This window comes from Zootoca vivipara, chromosome 3 (genome assembly GCF_963506605.1).
Source record: "Zootoca vivipara chromosome 3, rZooViv1.1, whole genome shotgun sequence".
Classification (NCBI taxonomy): domain Eukaryota; kingdom Metazoa; phylum Chordata; class Lepidosauria; order Squamata; family Lacertidae; genus Zootoca; species Zootoca vivipara.
Genome location: NC_083278.1, coordinates 36559283 through 36573764, shown reverse-complemented (window position 1 = coordinate 36573764; position 14482 = coordinate 36559283). Strand labels below are relative to the sequence as shown.

General features: G+C 42.2%; 1 protein-coding gene and 1 long non-coding RNA gene across 15 annotated transcripts in view; one reads left to right on the top strand and one right to left on the bottom strand.

The window, feature by feature from the left end:
• The window catches only part of COL12A1 (collagen type XII alpha 1 chain), a 119139-nt gene extending 108634 nt beyond the window's left edge, over positions 1-10505 (top strand). For 10 of the 14 annotated variants that reach the window (XM_035109590.2, XM_035109599.2, XM_035109592.2 and 7 more), the window contains 6 exons: positions 3036-3071; positions 3168-3234; positions 4905-5093; positions 5398-5466; positions 6310-6480; positions 9464-10505. In XM_035109590.2, the coding sequence (XP_034965481.2) occupies positions 3036-3071; positions 3168-3234; positions 4905-5093; positions 5398-5466; positions 6310-6480; positions 9464-9645 (714 nt within the window). In that variant the 3' untranslated portion in view covers positions 9646-10505. The other 4 variants (XM_035109598.2, XM_035109597.2, XM_035109595.2 and 1 more) reach the window with 4 other exon arrangements.
• A 2336-nt stretch (positions 10506-12841) lies between these two features.
• LOC132591887 (uncharacterized) overlaps positions 12842-14482 on the bottom strand; it is a 102127-nt gene continuing 100486 nt past the window's right edge. Inside the window, exon 3 of the long non-coding RNA XR_009557312.1 lies at positions 12842-12936. This is a non-coding gene — a long non-coding RNA (uncharacterized LOC132591887). The remainder of the gene's footprint in view (positions 12937-14482) is intronic.

Genomic DNA, 14482 nt, shown 5'->3' with positions numbered 1-14482 from the left:
CTGCTAGCAATGTTGCTCTCCCAAAGAGATGTAGATAGTTTAGTGAGTTACCGTGTTTCCCCTTTTTTAATACGTAGTCAGAAAGTAAGCCATGGGAGGGTTTTTCTAGAAGTAAGATAAGTAAGACGTACCCCGAAAGTAAGCCACCATTGTTTCTGTCACCTCCTCAGCCCCTCCTGTGTGCTCAGGGAGCCAGCGAACCAGCAACAGGCATGGGGGGAAAACGCGCCTCTCAGCTGATTTCTCCACCGCCTGCTGAGCGCACAGGGAGAGGGGGGGAAGCCTCTTCCTGTCCCTCTGGAGCAGGCCTGTCTTTCCTATTGGGGCTACTGGTGCTTTCCTTTTCGACCCTGGGAGGCAGCGAATACATCCAATGGTCAGGGCGCTTTGGGGCGCCCATCTCTCCCCGTCTGCACCTTTTCTCCTCCTTCTGGGCCAGCACGCGCCCTCTTTTGCTCGCTCCCTGCCTCTCCTGTGACAACAGGCAGCGGCGGCGGCGGCGGCAGCCACAGCCGGCTGCAAGGCAGAGAAGCTAAGCCCAGCGGAGCCGAGGTGCTGTTGAGCGGCTGCGGGCTCCCTTTGGCCGGCCTTCCTTGTGTGCGTCTGGCCGCGATGCGCCTCCCTCCTCCTCCTCCGGCGTAGCAACAGCAGCGGGAGGCTCCTCCTCCTCCGGCAACGGCAGCAGCGGCTCCCGCTCGGGTCTGGCCGCGATGCGCCTCCCTCCTCCTCCTCCGGCATAGCAACAGCAGCGGGAGGCTCCTCCTCCTCCGGCAACGGCAGCAGCGGCTCCCGCTCGGGTCTGGCCGCGATGCGCCTCCCTCCTCCTCCTCCGGCGTAGCAACAGCAGCGGGAGGCTCCTCCTCCTCCGGCAACGGCAGCAGCGGCTCCCGCTCGGGTATGCACCCCTCCAGCCAGCAGCCAGCCAGGCGGCTCCCACAAGGGCTGCAGCGGTGGCTGGTGGTGCGGCAGCAGGGAAGGCCGCCTAGCCAAGCGAGTGAGCTGTGTGCCCTCTCCACCCGCCTCCCTTTTTCCACCTCCACCACCTCCTCCGCCAGCCAGCCAGCCTTGTCGCCGCTTTTGGGCGCCTGCCTCCGTCCTCCGCGGCCCCCAGGGGCTAGCAGCAGCAACAGCAGTGGGAGGATGAGGATGACACTGCTGGGTCCCGCTGCCTTGAACCGAGTGGCGCTGCTGCAAGATTGCTTAATAAAAAATAGATTGCTTAATAAAAAAACCAAGACACCCCCCGAAAATAAGCCATAGGCTTATTTTCTTGAGTAAAATAAATATAAGACGGTGTCTTAAAATGTGGGAAACACGGTAGAAGAGTCCTTTTCTTTCACACACTTTCTTTGACAACTCAGATAAAGAGTTTAAGGGTCCCTTTATTTGCAAGAAGAGTGGTTGATGTTGCTCCACTGAAAGCAGCCTGGAGGGAAACAAATAATCAGAGCCATATGTAAACAACCAGACTTTTGAATGTTTTGCAGCAGCACCCAGGGTCACCGTGACCCTAAGTTCTGCACTTCTGAAATCATCCCTGGTGTAAACTTCTCACTTTCACAAATTAAATGTTCATGATCTCAGTGCAAGATTGCTGAAATGTTGCCATATTCAGTTATGCTCTAGTCCTGCAGAGTAGTTTGAGAATGCAGTGAGAAATTTTTAAAGAAACCACTTGTGGCCAGATTTGGTGATTACTTTTGCTGACAACAGAATATTAAGCAGGATTAAATAATAACTAACAATTCACCTCTGGAAGCTTACCAGTGAAAATGTGTTTGGTTTAATGGCAATTTCTCTTTTGTTTGTTCATTTGAATGCCCAGAATTTCCACAAATTTCTGATCATTTCTTTCAAAAATTGGCGTCCCCACAGAAAGGAGAAGGGAGGAAATTTAAAGGAAATTCAGCAGTTGAGGTTCTGGTATTGATGCCAATCCGCTGTCGTCATCAAATCAGCGTAGTATTGTACAACAAAAGTGGAGGATATTACTGTGGATGGTGCACTAGAGGTATAGGGTGAAACATCTCTGGCTTGAGATGTTTATTAAGTGCCTCTTGAAAGACTAGCAAAACTTGTTCAAATGACTAAGATTTACTAGGGTGGGTTAATATTTTTCTGATAACAGTCCAAGGGTTCAGACAACCCTTTTCTCCTTTTTGGATGATTTGAAAAGGGAAGTTCATGTTGACAGATGAAACAATGTTAACTGGTTTCAAATAGGTAATAAATATATTTGTCTGACAGTTGTCATGCATTTCTGAATATCTGCAAATATACAGTTTAAATGCACTAACTATGTTTATTGAAATTAACCAGGAGATAATTTAATTTTTAATTATTCTTGTCTCTCCCCTACCCCCCCACTGCTACATATTCTAATTAATGAAAATAATTATATGGGCGACTTATTATCAAGTCATTTTCCCCCTTAAGAAGCCATGCTGGAAGATGTTTCAGTAAGGAATACAATAAAAAATATTAATATAGGTTATGTTGTTCTTGTTCCTGGGGTTATGTTATGATATCCCTGGAAAGCTATTATTGATGGTCCAAAGAGACCATTTTTTGCAGTCTGATGTTCATACCTACTGAAACATTAATACTGCCTGATTCCTTCCTTAGCACTGCTATCTAAAAAGGATAGATAATCACCCAAAGTGTTGGTGGGGTGGTCAAATGAAGGCTATGTATTCTAGTAAATGAAAATAATCACCATAGCAACTTAGAGATAGGCAGTTGTAGCTTATTGGTACACAAAATGTGCTGCATGTAGAAGTGCCCAGGTTTTGGCAACTCCAGGAAAGACTAAGAAAGACTCTTGTCTGAAACGGTGTAGATTTACTGCCAGTCTGCTTAGATGATGCTGAGCTAGATGGAGCAGTGGTCTGATTCAGTATAAGGCAGACACTTGACTTTCATGGGTTGACCTTCCACGTTCAAGCCCTGGAGTTCCTGGCAAACACTTTTGCAGTCACTCCTGTTAATCCTCCCTCTTTCTGTGATGCACACTGATGGAGTTTAATTTGTTACAGGGGCCAGCTGGAATAAAAGGCGATAAAGGTGACAGAGTAAGTGCACCCTTAAAATGAATTTGTTTGCTTTTTCTAATGCCTCCTACAAAAGAGCACATCATGTCTAATACATGTTCTGTTTATTTTTTTAAGGGAGACATTGCTTCCCAGAATATGATGCGAGCTATTGCAAGACAAGTCTGTGAACAAATGATGAATGGTAAACAATGCTTTGAAATATGTGCAACAAAATGCATGTTTCCGTGTAACATATTGTCAGACTCTGTTGTGAACTTAAAGCATAGTCACGTGGGTTAAGTGTTTCTCAAATTAAGCAGAGTTTAGGCTGGTGGGTGAAATTGCAAGTTTTTGGCCTCTTGCTAGCTCAGTCACCAAATCCAGCAGAGTCTGATCAGCTGGAAGCAACTGAGTTACCACAGGGGTACAAGTCAGCAGCTGTCACAACAGCCTAGGTTTATTTGCCACTTTTCCCATTGGCATATTCAATGCGGCAAACAAGAACTTCATTGTACCAAATCAACACAAAATTAGTCAATGGTTGATATTCTGGATTGGTGGCAGTGATGAAATATGGGTTTCAGTTTGATTCCTTGCTTTGCTGTCAGCTGCTGCTTTTCTGTAGCAGTAGCGATAATGATTAATGAAGGCTAGGTTTGTCCCACCTTATGCTGTTGCCACTTTGTGCTCTTCAGTGGCAGTAGCAGTGATGACAAGTTCAGGTCCCATTCTCCAAATGCTGGCAAATACTGAATATGCTTTGCTCCTCCTCCTGGTGTTTGTCATACATGGTCTTCTAGAGCATCAGAAATGAAAATAAATGGTTATGCTTAAAAGTAGGGGCATGGTCAAGCCTACTACAGGCACGCTGCCCACACATAGAGGTATCATTCATAGGGCATTACAGAGTTTGTCTTCAAACTTGCCTTCTGTTGTATACACTCTCTACATCAGGCCATTATGGGGGCTGGGAGGCAGGTACATGACACCCATAACTCTGCCCATCTCTTCCTAGGCTATTTGGTCAAGGAATGCAAACTCTGTGCTAGACTGAGTAGAGAGAGAAAGTTATGGGATATGGGAGAGGTCTACACATAGCCTTCCTATTTACTGGACCACCCCAGTACAGTGCTTGCAAGTTGGAATTAGTATTTACTGTGCCTTACATTCTTAGGCAAGACCTTATTGATAAAATATGTGTACTTCTAGGGAGCTAAGTTGTACTGGTTTCAGCTTTTTTATAATACCATCTTGCTGCCCACATTTCTCCTTTCATTGTATTGATTGGATCTACAGTTGCATAGAGTGAACCTCACAAGCTCTATGCCTCCAGGGGTAGAAGAGAGTGGAAGAGATTTTGGCTGATTGGGCCTCCCCCCCCAAATCTGTGTCCCTCCTAAAATAAACCCACACTATTCTGGAAGCTTGGGGATGCTTCAGAACAGCGTGAGGGGCTGAGCATGTTGAGGCTGCAGGCCAGAGTGGGTATGGGAGAAAATCATGTTCTGTCCGTAGAAGCACTCAGTTAGCAGAGCAGGTGTCTACACTGGCTCTGACTCACTTCCGCAAATGAATCTAACCCTTTGGGTGGCATTAAATGCTAATTCTACTCAGAGTAGATCCACTGAGGCTAATGGGCATGACTTACTCAGGCTCATTAATTTCAGTCTACTAGGAGTGGAATTTAGTTGAATTTATTTATTTACGAGTTTATACTGTTTGTTAATCTTAGCCTAAAGTTGTGTACCAAATTAACCAATAGTAGTCAGGAAGGGGCTTGGTGGCACCAGGGAGCAGTATTCTGTTTTGTTTTTCACTTTACAGACAATGGTATTGTGCATTCTTACATTATCCTGTTTTATTTCTCCAAAGCCAATATGGCCCAGTTTAACCAGAGGCTGAATCAAATACCAAATGATTACTATTCAAACCGTAACCAGCCAGGACCATCAGGACCACCGGGGCCCCCTGGACCTGCTGGGCCACCAGGAGAACCTGGGTCTGGGGGCAGGCCAGGCTTCCCAGGCTCACCTGGTATGCAAGGGCCAGCTGGAGAAAGAGGTGAGTTGTACTACATATAAAAGTGTTTGTGTGTGTCTCGTCATCCTAGGTCAGCTGCTGTCAAGCAGAGGAATCCTTTGCTAATGCTTCAGTCTAATAACATCCACAGGACAGCCTTTAAACCAAACAGAATGTTTTAGTCTAAAAATGGCCTGCATATGCTAAGTGGTTCATTGGATGAAGAAGAGCAATATTTAAAGATGTGCTGTTAGTTATGTGCTTCACAAGCATGGACAATTATTTATTCAGCATCACTTTCACAATTACACGGGGTGTTTCACTTTTCTTTTTGTGTGTGCTTTAGGGCTACCTGGGGAGAAAGGTGAAAGAGGGATTGGATCACAAGGGCCACGAGGTTTGCCTGGGTCACCAGGTGAGTTTTCTGCATCACATGGCAGCAAAAAACTGTAAAAGATAATATTGACAGGCTTTTATTATGTATGCAAGTAATATTTGATCAAAATGAGCATCAAGTCTTTTTAGCTTGTATCCAGACAGACATTTTGCATCCCCCCTCCAACCTATTTCAGGGGAAACAAAATGTTATGTTAGCCTTATGACTCAGAATTAGGTTTTATTTGCAATTGTTGCACAATTTAGGATAGAATGCAGGGCCTTCATAGTTACTTTTTCTATCAGTACAATTTTGATCATTTACCGATGTCCTGGCAAGAGTAGTCAGACTGTCTTAGTGCTTCTGTCTTTAATTTACTAGTTGAAACATACCTTTCTTCATTACAAGATCCATAAGAATTTTGCAACAAATTTTAGCTCCACTTTGTTAAAGCTCTAAACATTTCTGTTAACCATTAATATAACTTGTTCCAAAAAACCCCCCCATGATCTCATCCATTCTAAAGCTGCAGGGTAGCAGAACTGAAGCAGCCCTACACTTTAAATGAAATTTAGTGTGCTTGTCTAATGCAGTAGTGCCCCATGAGATCCCTGTACTGTACACAGGATGGATATAAACCACTAAGCTCACATCTTGCCACAGCAGTTTTGTGCATAAAGACCTTAAAATTAGGGAAGCAACTAATGATGAGTTACATCTTGGGTTTCCTGTGGTTGCTTCATTGACACCATATGTAGAACCCAAATGGAAACATTTCTTAGCCATATGCCTGAGTCTAGACTTCAGTTTTGCCAGTCACTTTATAGGCATGTTGAATTCAACAATATAGATATATCATCTTCCTTTTCCTTCTAAAATTAGGTCCACAAGGAGAATCCAGAGTTGGCCCTCCAGGTGCTACAGGCTCACGGGGACCACCTGGGCCACCTGGCCGTCCTGGTAACTCAGGTATCAGAGGTCCCCCCGGGCCTGCTGGATACTGTGATTCATCCCAGTGTGCTAGCATTTCTTACAATGGTCAAGGATATCCAGGTAGGTTACTGAGAACTTAATTTTGTACCTCATTGATATGTCAGTTCCGTCTGAATTGCTTCGTGGAAGGAGACCAATATAATGAACTGAATCCAGCTCAACTGTTCAGTAGTCGTAACTGAGCCAGCCTAGAACTAATAATTCAGTGTGCTATTACAAGTACTTTTTTGGTATTTATTGAACTGCCCCAGTTTGATATGTGTTTTGTGTTAAGGGAAAATATTACCTTTCAGAAGCAGTTTATTTCTAATAAATATAGTGTTAGAAGAATATTATCTTTGCTTAAAGGATTTAAATGACAATTTTCTTCTTCTTCTTCTCCTTGTGCTCCTCCTCCCATCAAACTACTTCTTCTGAACAAGGTTGACCTCTCCATCTAAAGTAAAAAGAACACAGTTGTTTGCCATTTTGTGTCTTTCTGATTAATGTTGGGATTATCTATACAAAATTAGTACCTGAAATCTAATATCCCGAGACCAAATGCCATTCTTCGGTACAGTGCAGACAACTGAAAAAAGTCACCATAGCACAATTTTGTGTTGGGTTAAATTCCATGGCATCTATGATTATACTCAATGGCACACATTTCTTCTGAGAAGAAGCAGTTTCAGACAGTGAACTGCCAAAGGAACAAAAAATGCTGGATAGCTGTGGCCACTGGGGCACCAATGAAGCAATCCTATATGTGTCTACTCTGAAGTAAGCCCCACTGAGCTCATTGGTGCTTACTCCCAGATAACTGTGTATTGGATTGCAGCCAAAGTCACTGTAAACTGGGAAGGGGATGAATCCCAAAATTGTGTGTGCCATATAAATCTAGGGCATCTCTCAAGAAAGGAGTTCAGGCTCACGGTATCAATAGTTTGTTGTGTGCACTGTAGCACCTTATAATTCATAAACTTGATATGTTGTTTGCCACTATCATAATGTGCATGTATACATGAATGAATATATATATATATATGTACACACAAATTCATGTACTTTGAGCTAATGAATGAAACAAATTTTATAGAGTAATCATGCAGAACTTGCACAAGATCAACAATTAACGTGAATTAAAAATAAATGGGAAACAATATTGCAGTGCTCTCCTTCCCAAGAGAAGCCTTGTATACATATATAGATATATGCATATAATTTAACCCTCCATAGATGGATTTAGATGAATGAATATATATATATTTGCACAGCTGTTTGACCTTGGAAAACTAACATCCTCTTTGACCTGTCCTGTTTCAGGTTCCGGCTAACACATTTTCTAAGTCGCCAGTGCTGCTTACAGTTTGAAAACAATGAAAATCCTGTTTCTGAGATGTTTGCGCACGTGCTTATTAGGAAGTGAATCTGTATGGATATTTCACATAGATAATGGCTAACTGAACACCATAAGATGGGGAGATTCTTTTTTATATATTTACTAACAAGTCTTCTTGAACACGATAAAGGACAAAGATGTTGGTAATGCCAGAGAGGGAAAGTCCATCTTCCTATCCTTACTTTTCTCTCCAACCCCATACCTAAAAAGTCCCTAGAAGACTCAGTTGCATTGGAGACTTATAAAACTACTAACTAGTGAATATAAGACCATGATACATTTAACTTCATGAAAGAGAAATGACTTAATGTAAATAGTAAACTAATTATGGCTTGTAAATGATTTGTATGGGATCATGTCTGCTAAAATTAGTTAACATTACCATCATGCTTTCGCATTTAAGCCTGCTGCTGCTGCTTTTTACTGTATGCTGCCATAACCACTCTGAAATGTGTTGAAACCTCTTTCTCTCTCTGATGCTTGTCTTCATCATTCTCATCATCATCTTATCTGATTCAGGGCATGGGTTTTTTTGTATATGTAATCTTCTTTAAAGCACTCAAAAGCACAATTACTTTTGCTTCTGGTCCTTCTGCAGTGTTAGGCATTTCTCCAGCACTCCGTCCAATATAAGGAACACTGTCATGAAATAATATTTACTGAATATGGTCACCACTAGTCATAACTTTTTGTAGATGCCTGCCATACTAGAAAACTATTTTTAAGAAACAAAAACATGATACATGTATGAGTTTTCCCTTGACTCAACCTGCCAACTTCTTTAATTAGCTTTCAGTTAAGTACTAATGCAAAGGATTAATAAATTGTGCACCAAGGCCTGATTCAATTGATGTTAGCAGTGTTGATGTTTCATTACAACAAGAAGTTTGTTGTGATTAACTTTCCCCCTTTAATGTAACTTAGTTAAGACTTAAGCTGTACGGAAGCCTAAATGCTTCTTTAAAAAGTTCCCCAAATTTCAAGGCATCATATTAACTAATTTTTATCCAAAGTAGACCCACTGAAATTAATGGCCTTGACTAATTAATTGTAATGGGTCCAATCTGAATAAAAGTTAGCTGAATATGACTCACTATTAGTTTTCTTTTTATAACATTGTATTTTTGAAACTCACATTACTTTTTACACCCAGTTTCTTTTATAGCTTTTCTCCTTACCCCTAAAGAAACTAAAAATCATGGTTGTATGTACTCTGTACAATTAATGTTAGCAACTAAGTAGCAGTCTTGTGCTTGCTTGCTTGGGATTGAAGTTCCTTTGAACTCAGGGAGACTTACTTTTGAGTAAATATAATTGGGTTAGGCTGTATCTGAGCTCTGGTGTACAGTTAGGGAGATCTCGCACAAGAAGCCTTTCTCATTCACTTCAAGGGCAGTTGCATAAACAGCTCCCCTTTTCTGAAGGGAAAATCTTTATGTGTATTAGAATTCTTGCAGTAATCACTGGCTTAGTATCATTTACTTGGAAATAAGTTGATTTTTTAAAAATGAAAACTCAGTTTGCAAGTAAATGTACTTAGGGTCATATAGATTTACACCCCAGAATCACTAAAATGAAAATATTTAACTTTAAAAAAATAAAAATCTGTGGATTCAAAGGCATTTGATAACTATAATGTTCAATCGGACGACTATTTTCAACCAGAGCCATATGCACCTGAAAGTGGACCTTATCCGCCTGAAAGTGACCCCTACATAGTACCAGTGGAATCAGAAAGAAGAGATGATGAATATGAGGACTATGGAGCTGATATGCATTCACCTGGATATCCCGAGCATATGCGCTGGAAAAGATCGTTATCAAGAAAAGCAAAAACAAAACCATAAATGATTGACTTGCTTACCTTTCCCCCTCTTTTTTGGTTGGTGGTTTTTGTTGTTGCTATTCTTACATATGTAGATTCATCGGGAATTGGTTGGGTGTGCCTATTTCTCCATCACCGTTTCCATTGCTTGTTCTGAGGGCATCATGCTTATGTGGGAATAGCAATAAAACGTTATCATAGATTTCATTCTTGCTCTTACAATGCTTGTAAAATACCTGAGCTTGCAGCAGCTTCATAGAACTTTAACAAGTGCATTAAAATTACCACAGGGCTGTATTATCTTTAAGTAAATTAAAAAGAAAGAAAACCCCACACAGCTGCTGCCAGCGATCTAAAGGCTGGATGCTTCAGCAATGGAGCTTGCTTTACACTTTTTCACCTCATCCATTACTTAACTCACAGTTCAGTCACATGACAAAAACTCTGCTTTTGACGTGTTCAGTTTCTCCTTGCTCATATCTTGCAGGGCATATACTGCTTTTATACATCTCTTTAACAACCACAAATCTTAAATAATGTAGCTGACATCATTGTATCAACTGGATACAGGTTTTTTTTTTAAAAAAAGAAAAGAAATAATGGCTTAAATCTCCTTTTAGAGACATTAACATTTATGCCAAATTGCAGTCAATCCTGCAGAGATGGAATTGCATGTTTGTGTTGTATATTTAGTATGATTCCCCTCCCCCCAGAATATAATGTTTCGTAGTTATCAAAAAAAGCAGTTGGAAATTGTTTGCAAGACTATGGATATAGAATTGCTGCTTTTATATTTTAACTGCAAATTGTGAATTTCACTGCCTTATATTATTTATTTCTGAAACAAAAGAGGCATTTTTCAATAAAACTACTGAAAATTTATATGGGCTGTGAGTATTATTGCTGGGAGGCTTCCAACCTTCAGCGGTTTTATTGTCATGGGAAATAAACCAACAGAAACATTGAACTACTTTCAGAATAACCTTTTTGCATATAAAACTTGCAGCACATTGCAGTTTAGAATGTTGAACAATGAATACTAGATCGTGTTACAGGCCGAGGTTAGCATTATATATCAAGCAGTAGTTTCCATACTCTGATGGTATAATACTTCATTTCCCTGCTGTATGGAGGTCCCAACCATGATAGAATTAAGATAGTGCTTCCAAACTCAGGCCATGTACATTTTTCACATAATCTATGAACCCATGGCCTCTGTACAACAATAATTATAGCTCTCACATTGCTACTTCTGCAGCCAGGATTTCCAAGACATTATTCTTTAGAAAAGAATCCAATTCAGGTGAAAAGTGAAAAACAAAAGTGGCAAATGTGTAAATGATTGAACTCTTTGCCCTTTTTTCATTGTATGGCCATTGAAAATTACCCCCTTTGAAGCTGCTTTTCCTTAATGGTTACACTTTTCCTTTACGCTCCGAGACTAGTTTTAAAAAGGATTAGACAAATTCATAGGCAGCCTTCATGAAGAAATGCATATGGGAACATAACTTTTACTTTTCTCAATTATGGAATGATATCCAGAGTTCACCTTACTTGGAGTACAGGCATTGCAATCAATAGACCTACACTGGCATATGTTGAATATGAGTTAATAAAAGAACTGTGGGTGATAACTAACATAAAGGGAAGCTTATCTGAGAGAGGCTGCCCAGTTATCATGGAGTTGCTTTGGATGCTATGCAGGGCTGGAGTTTGGAAAGACTGAGTACAAATGACTTCTATCAATTATATCAGGAAAATAATATCAAGCAACAATCGCTATCAACAACACTCCTGCTCTAAGTAACTGACTGCATCTTACACGTGCCCTTTTCCCAGCCCACTCTTCACCTGTACAAAAGAAGAAGGGCATGAAGACAAAGTGTCATATTGAAGCCTAGCATGCCTTGTACTGCAGCTATGAATCTGAGCAGGGCACTGTTCCAGAGACATGCAGGTTTCCTTGATCATCCCTAGCCCCCCAACGGATGGTTGAAGCTGTCAGATGTGAGAGTGCTGGTCAGCCGACTGGAAAGATGAGCTGGCCATGACCCTCTTTCTAAAGATCCACCTGTATAAAAAGCATGGAGTGTCCTTTTCCATGCACAGAGTTTCCAATTCATTCCTTATTTTGCACTTGTGGCTCCTGCTGGATTGGGTACATAATATGTTTCTGAATCAGACCAACCCTGTTCTCACAGTGGCCAACCAGATGTCTATGAGAAACCCTCAAGCAGGACTGAAGCACAAGAGCATTCTCCCCTCCTGTGGTTTTTTAGCAATAGGTATTCTGCAGCATACTGCCTTTGAGTAGTGAAGCAGAATCAGAGTTGCAAGCGATCCCAAGGATCATCTAGTCTAACCCTCTGCAATGCAGGAATATGCAGCTGTCCCATACAGGGATTGAACCTGCAACCTTGCCGTTATCAGCACCATGCTCTAACCAACTGAACTATCCAGGCTGAGACTAGTAGCCTTTCGTTTTAGCCAGAGTCACTAGATTATGCACTCGTCTGAAACATAAGCATCTAAGGCTTGTTGCTCAGTTTCCTCCAATATGATTTAGAGCTTTATACCTTTGCTGCTCTTGTTTCATCTTGTAGTGATCAAAGCCCACAGTTACACCTGAGAGCTTCATGCCAAATTACACCTTAGCTGTAGGCCACGAAACTGGTTCTCTTCCAAATATTAGGAAAGAGACCCTTATGTGCAAACAATCTATGAAGATCTCTGGATTGGGGCCAAGATCTTCCACTCCATCTCACACCAAATGGCAAGTGCTGAACTCCCAAATATTCTTGAAACTAAATCATAACAGTGAAATTACTTTTGGGCGTAAAGTTAATAGTTTCTGGTATGCCCTACCCATTCCTAATTCTTCTCATCATAAGAAATATTTAACCTATTTCTTTAGATGCATCTTGGCATGTTACACTTAAATTCCTAGCTTTGTAGATTTTCCTCCCTACTCACCATTTTGCCTTTGGAGTATCCATCACTCTTCTCATGGTACTGCAAAGCTTTCCTAGGTACTAAGGGCCCATTCAACCCTGTCCATTTTCCACACACATAAAAGCAGTAACAAGACCCCAGTTTAGGGCCAGTCAAGCCAATGATCAACTGGCTTGGTATAATCTACACTGGCAGCAACTCTCCATAGTGTCAGTCAGGAATATTTTCCAACCCTACCTGGAAATGCTGGGGACTGAACATGCCACCTTCTGTTTGCAAAGCAGATGTTCTTCTACTGGGCTACAGTCCTTCCCTGGCCTTCTCAGTCACACAATGGGAAACATTGGCTTGAAGCTAAGCTCTGTACATGAAGATATAAAATTATTCCCATGATCATGGCAGCATGAAACAAATGATGCATGAGCATAGTGCTGCCAGCTGCCTCTGTATACAGAAAAGTTCATATGAAACTTTCTGTTTACAGTCATAGTCCCTTATCTCCTTGCATGCATGGGGAAATCTCACCAGGTGAACTCATACCCTCCAAGTGTCCCATTTTAAGTGTGACAGCACAGATTGACAGAATCAGAAGTCTGATTCCAATGCCAGATGTTCCGTTTTGACTCCTGTGCTCTGGCCATGCCAGAGTGCAGGACCAAAAGACGGGTGTTTTTTGGTTTCGCACTGTAGCATGAGTCAGGTGCTCATACGCAGGACCAAAAAACAGAAGGAAGACTCCACGTGTCACCACTCTTCTTCCTACTTCTGTCACAGCACTTCCAGAAGAATGTCTGCAGAGCTTGGCTGCCCTGATCCCCGCAGCATCTGCCAGTGCTGTGCAGGCTGGTGTGACCTCATGCCAGTCCCTGCTGTGTCTCCTGACCAGGGGCGTAGGAAGGGGGGCAGTGGGGGGGGTGACCCAGGTGTCATCCCTGATGGGGGTGACAAAATCCCCCCTGGGCAGCTCACCCCACCCGGGGGCCCAGCAAGTGCGCCACTCCAGGTGACCGATCGACTAGCTCCGCTGATGCTCCTGACACCACACAGGCCAGTGCATTAGGAATCCATTCGATTTATGGTTGTCACTTCAGAAAACCAAACTGTTCCTGCATTCTATGTGCAGCTTTGCACATAAAAATCTAGCAGTGCAACTATTTCACTGTCTTCCATCAAAAGCTTTGCCTGTTGCATTTAGATCTGTTGGGTGGCTACAGCAGATGCAACAACAGCAAAGAAGCAGCATGTTATCCCTGTTGAGGATGGCAGCTCATGGCTACATGAGGAGATATGCTCCAGCTCATCCTCCTGCCTCCATGCACTGTAAGAATAGACTTTTATACTCTTTCATACCAGACTAAAATGTTTTCTCTTCTCCCATTGCCAAACAGCTCAGCTGCAGAAACAGAAGTACCCATCGGCTATATTTCTTAAAGAGAGCTTCACTTCCATAAAAGAAACTATGATTAAACAATAAACAGCTCCACCAACCATAGGATGCAGCAATTTGATTCAAGTGTGATTTGACAATTCTTCCCTAGGGCTCTAGGGCTCTTTCCTGTCAGAGAGAAATAGATATAGAGCAGTCAAGTGCTCAGGGCACTTCGGCACTTTGATGAGAAGGGTGGTGCATATCTACGAAAACCAAGTCCAAGGTTGCTTCAACTTGCTTCCGGGCCTCAGGCTGCAGTCCTTTTTCCAGGTGCAGAACATTCCCTTCCCATCCCTTTTGGTCAATATGAGCACGTTAAATAATCACCCCCTTTCCCCCAGTGCATTAAGAGGAGGAGCAAAGCTCCACCCCAATCCCTGCCTGCTTATTTATGGAAGGTGGGATTAAGCTGTCAGTTGCTCACCCTATCTAACCTTTGCAAAATGCACCATGATCGGCTCAAGACAGAGGGCGTGTT